This window comes from Heteronotia binoei, chromosome 2, assembly GCF_032191835.1.
Source record: "Heteronotia binoei isolate CCM8104 ecotype False Entrance Well chromosome 2, APGP_CSIRO_Hbin_v1, whole genome shotgun sequence".
NCBI classification, from domain to species: Eukaryota; Metazoa; Chordata; class Lepidosauria; order Squamata; family Gekkonidae; genus Heteronotia; species Heteronotia binoei.
Window position 1 is genome coordinate 160,167,033 of NC_083224.1, and position 10,609 is coordinate 160,177,641.

Consider the following 10,609-nt stretch of genomic DNA (forward strand, 5'->3'; position numbering starts at 1 on the left):
CCCATTCTTATACCCTCAAAAATGCAGATACCTCATTTATTCTTGGCACAATTCAGCCTATGGTAAGCCTGTTTAAATTCCCATGGGGAAAGATGTACAGTTTCACAGTACAATCAAAGTATGTGGATTTAGGATTCTACTGCAATTCTGCCATTTAAAGAAAATGTAGTTATAGTTCTACATGCATTTAACTTGGCAATAAAACCAGTTTAAAACCAGTGTAATATTTTTAAAAGATGTCACCCTTTTAATAACAATGAAGCTGCATTGCATTGGAAATCATGGGTCTGCTCCAAAATTAATTGTTCAGTAATTGGATTAATTTGGGAGATTTTGGCTATTCCTGCAACATTAGATTTTGAAGGTTTAAACAGATTTAGTAAAATGAGCATAGGAAGTGCCTTCTTTCACCAGATAAGGCTGATAGGGTTTATAAAAAAATCTTTTAGGGAATTGTGGATACTGGAAAGGTCTCCTGTCCAAGCCCCACTGAACTATAAGGGAGCTAATTTTGCAAAAGAGACTGAAGAACTTTTCTAACCTAGAACAAGCCCTCAAGTTTGAACTTTTCTGCCCCTTTGCTTTCTCCTCTGTTTTCCAGAGCAGCTTGACTTTACAAAACTCACCCCAAGGTTTTTTTTCTTCTCAAAACCTAAGTCCCCTGCTGGGATTTTATAACTGTCTCCATAGTGGAGTGTTTTGTTCCTAAAAACGGAGCCACACTGAAGCAAAAAGGAAAAAAATGATTGTAAGAATTCTAAACCTTTAAATAAGGTGCCAAGAATAAATAAGATAGATCGACACATTTTTCCTCTCTTCTTCTTCTAGAAATAAAGGCCGGGAGGGGCAGCGAATCCCTGGCCCCGCCCATGACAGTGGGACCTTCGCCGCTCAGCCTTCCCCTCTCGGCCCTGCGATCCAGCGCAGCCCCCTTGCCGAGGAGAGGCGCCTCTGCGCTCTCCGCCCGCCCTTGGCTGCTGCTGGCCGGCCTTGGAAGCGGCTCAGCGGCCGGAGATGCCAATGTCATCTCCAATTAACAAGGAACAATTACTGCTGGGCTTGTTCCCTTGGCCCCCCTCCGGTCCCCTAGTCGCATCAGAGGGCAGCAACTTGCCTGGAGGTTTTGTGTGCCCCAGCTGACCAAAGCGCGAGCCGGAGGGAGCCTGGAAGCTGGAGCCGGGCTGCGTTGCCTTTTGGGGGCCGCCCAGCCCAGGCACAGTTTAACGCAATGCGGGGGGGGGGGGCACACCTCTGCTTGTCCTAGAGGAGGAAGGTTTTCCTGCTACTGGGCACTTCACGCCCTTGAAGCCCACATGAGCGCTCTGGGGGAAGGAAGCCCCAGAAGCCCCCGCACTTCCAGCCTGGGTGCAGCAGCGTGACTGCGCGTGGTGATGTGTCGGCTCATCACACCCCTTGGTTCGGGATTGATCCATCGGGGAAAACACCTTATAGCCCCCAAACTCCCATCAGACTTTCTGTAGGCCTTTGGGACATACAGCCCGAATACTTGGAGGGTGCCCTCCTGCTCAAATTCTAATGGGAACATGAAGGAACCGAAGGCGAAAGCGGGCCATTCCTATTCCCAGCCAATGGGTTAGATCCCGCCGGACCCACAAGTCACCCGCCGCAGTTGCCCTTCGCGGACATCAAAAGACACACACACACACACACCCTCTCCAAACTAATTGCGCGGCTAAGTTTGTCAAGCTAAGGAGAGAGGGGGGAAATCGGACCGGCTCTGTTATTGCAAACTGCAAATTTCATGCTCCGGGACCTCTTGTTAGAGGGCAATTTCACGGGTAAATGCAAGTCCGCAAGGGCGGCGGCTGAGGCCTCTGCATAGTCGCCTGGCAGCTCTGTTGGTGTCAGCCACATATTCGCTTCCCATTGAGGGGGGCCGGTTCCGGGGAGGGGGGGGGCGGAAAGCGAAGATAGGTCCGAAAGAGCCCGCGCCACTGGAGTGCCGCTCGGACTAGACAGGCAAGATCATTCTACCCGTGAAGAGGCTTCTGTGGTCTCTTTTCTCACCCTCCTTCTAGTAATAATATATTATTAATGCTTCTTTGGAAGAGAATCGTTATAATTAATTGGCCTCGGCCCAATTAACATCCTCCGCAGTCTTCTAGTGGGAGAAATGAGTAATTTCTCCTATTTGGCTCAGGCTGCGATCCTGCTAAAGCACAGCAATAAGCCTCAGCGAACTCTCTCGGATTGCCACTTCCGAGTAAATGTGGTTCGGATTCTGTTGATCCGAACGTCACAGGTTGGAATGAGGATTCTGCTAGGAGATCTCCAGGAGGCCTTGAGCCTCAACCCGACGGGCAGTCTGGGGAGAATCCCGCGGAGGGGGAGGAGGGGTTTGTAGACTTCTGCACAGGAGCTCGGTGCCTTCACTCTTATGACCGCAAGCACCTTTACCCTCTGCGAGGCGGATCACAAAACTTGCTCGCGTGGAAATCACAGGGAAAGGATGGTTCCACAATCCGCCTACCAGGAAGAGGTGTCTACGGGCCTCCAGTGAATTTCCTTCCCAAGGCCCACGGGCTATTCTGAAGGGACTTATGCGTGAGAGTGCTGGAAAGGTGTTGAAGCCCCCCCCCGCCCCCCCCCGCAGGACAGCCAGCTACTGAGGGCCCCGATGGGGCGCCCTGCCAGCCGGACCACCGCTCGCTCACCTGAGTTGTAAGTGACCAGGTCGACGCCGAGGGCGGGGCTTTTCCTCTTCCTGGGCCGGCCTTTCTGGACGGTGCCGGTGCCGTTGAAGTAAGGCAGCGCCAGGCCGCCGCCCTTGGCCGCCAGCTCGGTGTAGCTCAGCTGCGGGGGCGGGTAGGCGGCGGGATCGGTGCCCTGCAGGAGGCTCTCGAAGTGCGCCCGGCAATAGACCACGTTGTCCTTCATGCCGAAGTGGTCGCCCGTCGTCAGCGTCTTGTTGCACGTGGTGCAGGTGAAGCAGCTGAGATGGTAGACCGAGTCCCGGGCCCGCATCACCATCTCCGAGGCCGAGATGCCCAGGTGGCAGCGGGCACACCTCTGCACGGAGAACCTTCTGGAGGGAAAAGGACACCTCGTTACCGCCGCCGGGGGACCTCCGAAGGCGCAGAACCCTCCCACCACCACCCATCCCGTGACAGGCTGGTCACACTTAGGACTTCTACCACCCGCTAGGTACCGGTGTGTGGGGAAACGGTCGTCTGGATGGACTCTGCGTCAGTTAGGCATCAAGAAAGAAGACTGCAAAGTTATGGGGAAAGTGCACGTGAGGATTGCGGCACAAAGGAGTGGCTTGCATGGATGGTCTCCAAACGCACCTCACGCTAAAGCCATCTTAACTTCATAACGTGGGGGGGAGGGGGAGAGACCCTAGAGAAAACAGGACTGCAGGAGCCCTAGTTCAACTGAAGGAGGGAAAAGAAAGATGGGGTCATTTTCCTCACCTGGCCAAAATGGCCTGCGCTTAAATATCTTGCAAGCTGAATGCAGTGGGCACCATGCAAAGTGTCCCTTTGGGAAAGCACCTGCTCAACACTTCCTTTGAAATCACAGGTCCTGCGTGCCCCAAATAGCCAAAATAGACTGTCCCCTTCACTTCTGTTCCATGCCTCATGCTCATGCCCAATATACAGATGCCCTTTCAGATGTACCAGTCACCTCTCTCCCGATTGAGGAAACCTTAGTAATCTTATGCCCTTAAGTGGTTGAAATCTTCATAAAATTGGAAGTGTATAAACAAGAATTATAGGGAGGGGGGGAGAGCATTCGTCTTTTGTACATGCTGTCTCCTTGTATCACAATAGGCTCTTTTTAAAAAAGTGATCCGGTTAATCGAGGGGGCAACTTAAAAATACGTTAAAACTCGAGTAACTAGTTAATCAACAACGGCTGCAGCGCTGTCCAACCTATTGAACTCAGCAAAAGCTACTTCTGAGTAAATTTGCAGAAGACCGGAGGACAGAGGATACAGACCGGGTGCAGAACCAACCCGTTCTCTGGCTAGAGAGAAAGGGGTTCTCGCAGAATTCTCGCCTCTGGTGTGCTGAATGACTCAGAGAACAGGGAGAGGTTTCCCGGTTTAAGCTGCAAATAAATCCCTGCCTGTCCCCAGCGCCTAGAGCGACTTCGTACATGCTCAGAGGCGCTCTTCTTCGGCTGACCGACTAGGTAGAACTGAAAACCATCGGCAGACAAAGCCCTGAAAAGAGATGGTGGGAGCTCATGGCGAAGGTCTCTAGCCTTCATTGCCAAGCAATCGAATCCGGGATGAACTTTCACTGCCGGCCTAAACCTTCCATGCGACCCGTTTCTTCCTGCTGGACTTTGGGCAGGACTTGGAACCCCGGGCTTTTCGCTTTTCGACGGCAAACCTCGGAACTTCCCAGTCAGTGCACATAATGCAAGGGTGGAAGAAGCAAAGCACCAAGGAGCTTAGCACGTCACTGGCCTGTGAGCCTTTTACCTGGAAGTGACATCCGGTAGTCTTCCCGGCATTCGTGCTGGTCATGCTGCCTCTGGGAGGGGCGGGAGGAGTAGAAAAGAGCAAGAGTCCATCTGCACCTTAGACTAACCAGCTTCGTGGCCGGGGATGAGCTTTCGTGAGTCACTGTATCTGAAGAAGTGAGCAGCTCATGCCCGTCCACGAAGGTGCTGCTGAACTCTTGCTTTTAGTACTTCCAGGCAGACTAACCCTTCTGCATCTGTGGGGGGGGGGGGGAGGGGGAGAGAATGGGAGATAACTCTGTGCCCACAGGATCTAAAGCAATGAGACGCAACCCCACGATCTATGCTGTTCTTGTGAGAAACCTGAGAATCAACTTTGTTTCATTTTTGTTCATTGCGTGAACTCTCCCTCGCTGGCCAAAAGTAAATGTCCAGAAGTGATTAAAAAGAAAAGAGAGAGGGGGATGAAGGAAAGAAACAAAGGAGAAGGGTGGAAAACATTTTTTTTAAAAAAATAGCACAAAACAACCCCCCCTGCCCCCAAACAAGAGTTTTTGGACACCTTATAGGCACCTTAACGAGTGCAGTGGACTAGAGGGAACGCCGACGGCACAACGTCTTGGGATTGCGCCCCGTTGCGCTTGGTGGGGTTTACTTGTGAGTAAAAAAACCCCAACAGGATTGGTTGGGGTGGGGGTCTAAGACTGCGGCTCTGTCCCCTCTTGCTGGGAAGGCCCTTTCCCTGGCAATCAATGGGAAATTGTTCCAAGGAGGCGTGGGACGGTCCGGTTTTTTTTTTTCTTTCTTTTTTAATGGCTCTGAACTGTGTCTGAAAGGCTGGCGAAACCCGAATGCGTCTTTTTAATGAGAAAACAAAAACGAGGCTTGTCTGCTGGCGGCTCAGCGCTAACGAGGGAGCGCAGCGAGGCTGCCCAGCGGGAGGGCCCGATCTGGTTCAAGAGAAAGGCTCCGGCTGCTGGGGGAGGGGGGGGGGCTTTTGTACTACACCAGGCTGCTGCTGCTGCAGGCCTAAGAGAGTTCCTTCAGTCCGGAAGTGGCACCCGCCGTTTCCTCGGAGGAAACGAGTGGCTGGGGCTGCGATCCGAGACACACCGCCTCCTCGGCAGTAGGGAGCTCTCTAGTGAGCCCAGAGGAACGCACGGCCCAGAAAAGATGCAGAGTCCCGAGATCCTTGGAAGGATGTAAGAGCAGCGGCAGGTGATGGTTGCTCAGGAGATCCAGGGTTTTCTACCTGCGGTGGAGTGGCCAAGAGACGCTGGGAGTGACTACACGCCTTTTAGCCAACCCCCTCCCCCTCCCCCGCGGGCTACCGAACCTCAGCCGGCCCTGCGGGAGGCAAGTCATTCCCTTTGCCCCATATACTTTCCAGCCTCTCTAAAAGGAGGGCTTTCGAAGTGCCGCCACCGCCTTCTGCGGCCTGGTTCACAATTCCGAGGCCGATCTGCAGGTGGGAGCCCAGCCCTGCCAGCTGAAGCCTGACTGACAACCCCAACTTTCCTGTAAGCTGCCAAACTTTTCTCTGTGAGCCGTCTCCACCTTCGGCTGCCAGTCCGCACAGGTTCACATGGGCCTGTCTGGCTACAGGATCAAAGGACGAGCCCAGGGGCCTGCTAAAGCCCCAGACGGGGGGGTTCGGTGCTACCTCAACCACAACGAGCAGTTCACACGTGCACAAGGGACGTGCTTTCTCTACCCTTGCTTGATGTGCGCTGGACCGGCAGCTGAATGTAGATGCGTTTTCCATTGCCTTTGAGCCCATCTGCCATGATGCACCCTTGGCTGGTTCATACGTGCAAATCCTACTGGTTTTCCATTCACGGAAGGATTAGCCTGCAAACAGCCCCAGGTTGATGGTGTCTCACATTTACGCGATGCTGTTCTGCTGCGGATCTCAGGGCGGAGCACGAGGGCTTTGCAAGACCAGGCCGTGGCTAGAGCCCCGCTGGTCGCTGCATTTCTGGCCTCTCTACCCGATCCTGGCGGATCATCAGTGCGTAGAGTGATTACCTTGATGTAGGCGCCTGTATGACCTGGTCAAGAGGTCAAGTGATGACAAGCACGTATGAATCAGCCCCTACCCAGAAACTACCCAGGGGATGCTTTCCGCTTGGCAAAGAGGACTTCTTCCCGCCGCCCCCTCCCTCCAAGAGAACCAGGATCCCCTCCCCCCTCCAGGGGTGCTGTACCTGTAATAGTCCTCCTTGCAGTAAATGCTGCCGTCCTTGGCGAAGCACGTGAGTTCTGACTCCAAAGCCAGTTTACATTCACAGCACTTAAGACACCGGAGGTGCCACTGCTTGTCCACAGCCAGCAGGTAATATCTGTCGGAGATCTTGCCTCCACACCCAGCGCACAAGGCAGGCTTCTCCGGGCTCAGGGGGGGCATGTTCTGAAAACCAATGGGGAAGGGGAGATCAGGAAAGGGGGAAAACACACACACACACACACAGCCTCCCACAAATATCAAAACAAGCACATGTGCAAGGCAGACAATGCAGAGCAGGGGGGCTGGAAGGCGTCCAGGCATGGGAGGCTCTCAAAGACAGCCACCCTCTTAGGGGGTCGCAGGGAACTTTCTCCGCGCGGGTCTTTCCTGGCACCGACTCCTGAGCTTCTCCCCCCCCACCACCACCCCTCAAGCTTTGGAGACCTTATTGCAGCGGCCACCGATGGACGAAACGAAGTTGGTGAGAGAGTTTTGTTGTGAAAGACTCAATGAAAGCGACCCACACTTTAGCTTTTCTGTCGACTCTGAAATGTAGGGGAAGGGAAGTTTCCTCTCAAGGCTCGTCTCTTTTTTTTGGACTCATTCGCAAAGAGAGATTCCCAACACGTGTCAGTTTCCTGCTCTGGGCCGAAACATTCTCAAACTCGAGGCGAGCGAAGAGGCTTCTTTTCCAAACGCAAACGTCGGCGAGGGACCCAAAGGGATCGCAGGGCGTCTGCTGCGTGCAAGAGGCCCGTCCGGATCAGCTTCTAAACGTTCAACAGGAACCTCGCGGATTTCCCTCTACTTGGCGGCCAGGAAAAAGGGCTTTCCAGCAGGGAGCCGCCGGCGTCCCCGCAAGCCTGAGAGCATCTTCCTTCCTTCTGCAGAGCAATGGACTTCGGTGACCCAATCGGAGGACCTTTTCAGAACAACATCCTCAGCGGAAACAGGACCGGCCTATCCGGGCTGCAGCACACTGAACTGGGCAGGGAGCTCCTCGGGACTCGCGGAGATTTACTGCCGAGGAAACTCGAAGCACTGAACACAACGCAGCCGATCCGAGGACGCTGACGGTTCATTGTTACCGGAGGGCCCTGCGGCGTCCCTGATTTGGGCCAAACTGCGAATGTGCCCTGTCGGGTTCTTAAAAGGGAGGGAAGTGTTACTTTTGTGGAGTCTGGGTAACTTAAAACGTCCTTTCGCTGCCCTTTAAAAAAAATATCGCGGCCTTTAAAGCTCCCTGTCGCCTGGATTTTGCATCTGAAATTCCATTAACAAGGAAGGAGGGAAAGCTTCCCTCCCCCCTTCCAGGTCCACAACGGCCTCTTAAAAGTCGAACTGACTTTAAAAAAAAAAAAAAAGTTTGTCTTTTGAAAATCTAGAGAGGTGGAAGAGGAGAGAAAACTACCTGTGTTTGAAAGCGCCTGTAAACGCCTTGCTTTGTTTTTGGGGTTTTTTTTTAAAGATACGAAATCATAAACTTCCAGTAGCCAGACACAAACCAGGGGGCTGTTTTTCTTCTTTCTCTGGGGCTTCCGCTCCCGCTCCCGGCCGCCGCAAGTTTGCTGGTCCGGCGAATTCCCTCGCTAATGAATTTGGTCTCCGCTGGGCGGTGAAGGAAGGAGAGACGCCAGTTCAAAAAGGTGAAGCTGAACTTTCTCCAGGCCTTTTCTGGGGACTTGCGTTGGTTGGGGGCGCCCATCGGAAGTTCTGGGAATTAAAGGGAGGGGGGGACTTCTTTCTTTCTTTCGGAATTAACCCATCTGAAAGGGACCGCACGGTTCTCTGTGTCTCTGTACCGAAAGAATACTAAATATGATTCCACTTCAAATCCGGAGGTGTTGGAACCATTCTCCGAGCAGTGCAGAAAAAGATAAAATTGTTGCATTGCATGTTTATTTCCCCTACTCTTGAATTCTGTCCTTTACTGTTTTTCTCAAAAACGATTTTTCCGACCTCGCGTTGTGGTTAGCATTTGCAAATCTAGTGTATAAAGTTCTGGAGAGGGGAATATTTTAAAAGGACAGGGCTGGAATGAATTATCTGCATCCAAACCACCCCCTCCCCTCAATTAATGCTTTGTTCCTTTTTTTTTTTTTAAGGGAGCTTTTTCCTTAGTAGTAGATAGCAATTTGAACTTTTTTTTAAAAAAAAATCCCTCTTTAGGAAAGATGCTTATGCGGAAATAAGCCGGCTGAAGCTATTGCTACCTTTTCCTGGTTCTGGGATGCAGATGCGTTGTAATCAGTAAAGGACGACCAAACGGGTAAAAGAAGGCCAATGCATCTCCGGAGAGGATTCTTTCCCCTAAAGCCAGTCTTGCTCGATTCTTTCCAAGTTCCCGGCCATTCTATTAGATTTCCTTGGAAGTTTGTCAGGTTGACTTCCTAGGATTTATACCCTGGTAATTATTTGGGGATTGCCGCCCTACTGGAGAGTCAGCTAAGCAGACTCTCCTCTCCCTCCCGCCCCCCGCTCCAGTCAGAAATGTTATTCAAGCTAAGTGTCAATAAGCTTACATCCAAGTAGACATGTTTTATTAGAATCGGGCGAGTGTGTTTTGGAGGGAGAATTTTAAAACATCGCAGGGATAATCCGGTCACTCTTAACCAATTTATAGTCCCACTGACTTCAGCTATGTGCTAGGAAACGGGGGTGGGTGAATGGGTTGTAACTCGATATTAAGCATGTTTACTTGGGAGTAGGTTTCACTGAATTCAACGTGACCCTCTTCCAAACAAACAACAACGCTTAATTTAGAAGCGCTTCGAAGTGGCTGGATCCTGCTCTTTGTTTTGGTCAAATCTGAACGACGACAACAACAACAAATAATAATGACAAGCTCGGCTGCATCCTCTAGTCTACACACACTTCGCTGGGAGAAAATCCCGCTGAATTCAGCGAGGCATGTTTTCGAGTGAACGTTCTACCGATCTTGCTGGGAAAGTTTTGTTTTTCTTTTGGTTTGGTTGTTTGTTTTTAAAAGATGGGAATAGTCTTGGAGTGGGACAAGATGGATCCCCCCAAAAAAGGAAACGACTAAATGAAACTCGTGGGGAGTTGCGTGCAGTTTCCCCTTCCCTCCCCCCGCCTCCGCTCGCGGCCAGTCACACCCCCCCCACACACACACACACACTCCAGCCCGGCCCGGGCTTACCGCTTCGCGTCCGTTCATCTGCCCGGCTTTGGCTAGCCGCGACTCGGTCTTGGAGCGCCTCTCCATCTCCTCCATGATCCCTTGGATGTGGCCGCCGGAGATGCCGTGGAAAAGCATGGCTGGGGGACGGAAGGGACACGCGTTTCCTTCGGCTCGGCACCCCACTATTTCCATATACAGGCCCCAGAGTCTTCTTGAGTCACAGCATCCGAAGCGCCCGGCGGACTGGGGGCGGGGGGCGGGTGGGGGCTCCCCCCCGCCTGGAGCTCAGGGATCCGGCGCCTGGCCGAAGAAGGGGAAGCGAGGGCGGGGGCCCCGGAGCAGACCCGGACGGGCCCGGGGGGGGGGGGAGCGCCGCTGCAGCTCAAGGGTCCGCCCGGGCTGGGCTCTGCGGCTTCCTGAACGAGGGGGGAGAGGGAGAGGGGAAAGAGGCAAAGAGGGGGAGAGAGAGAGAAGAAGAGGGAAAGAGCCGCCAAACGGAACGGCAGACTCCGGTCGGGCCAAAGGCAACCCAGTCCTCCGTCGACTTCTTCTTCTTCTTCTTCTTCGGGAGGGATACAAAGAAAAGCCAAGCGGTATTGCAAGAGGGGGGGGGCGGTGAGGAAGGGGCTTTAAAAAAAAACAGCCACCACCACGCCAATAATAGCAATCGCAGCGATCCCCGGTTGCTTGAAAAGTTCCCAGTTGCCTCTAGGTTGGATTTGGGAGTGAAGCTTGTCGGAGCTCCGTCCAATTTGTTGGAAACGAAAGCCAACCCATTTGGGGTAATTCAGGGGGAGGAGTCCGCG

At 52.9% G+C, this 10,609-nt stretch overlaps 1 protein-coding gene across 4 annotated transcripts in view; it reads right to left on the reverse strand.

Annotated features, from left to right (window-relative positions):
* LHX9 (LIM homeobox 9) overlaps positions 1-10,045 on the reverse strand; it is a 31,697-nt gene extending 21,652 nt beyond the window's left edge. For 2 of the 4 annotated variants that reach the window (XM_060232356.1, XM_060232354.1), the window contains exons 1-3: positions 9,822-10,045; positions 6,642-6,844; positions 2,676-3,043 (exon numbers count right to left, since the gene is read on the reverse strand). In XM_060232356.1, coding sequence (XP_060088339.1) covers positions 2,676-3,043; positions 6,642-6,844; positions 9,822-9,995 — 745 coding nt within the window. In that variant the 5' untranslated portion in view covers positions 9,996-10,045. Of the gene's footprint in view, positions 1-2,675; positions 3,047-6,641; positions 6,845-9,821 lie in introns of all 4 variants that reach the window. The other 2 variants (XM_060232355.1, XM_060232353.1) reach the window with 1 other exon arrangement.
* Between the last annotated feature and the right edge of the window lie 564 nt (positions 10,046-10,609).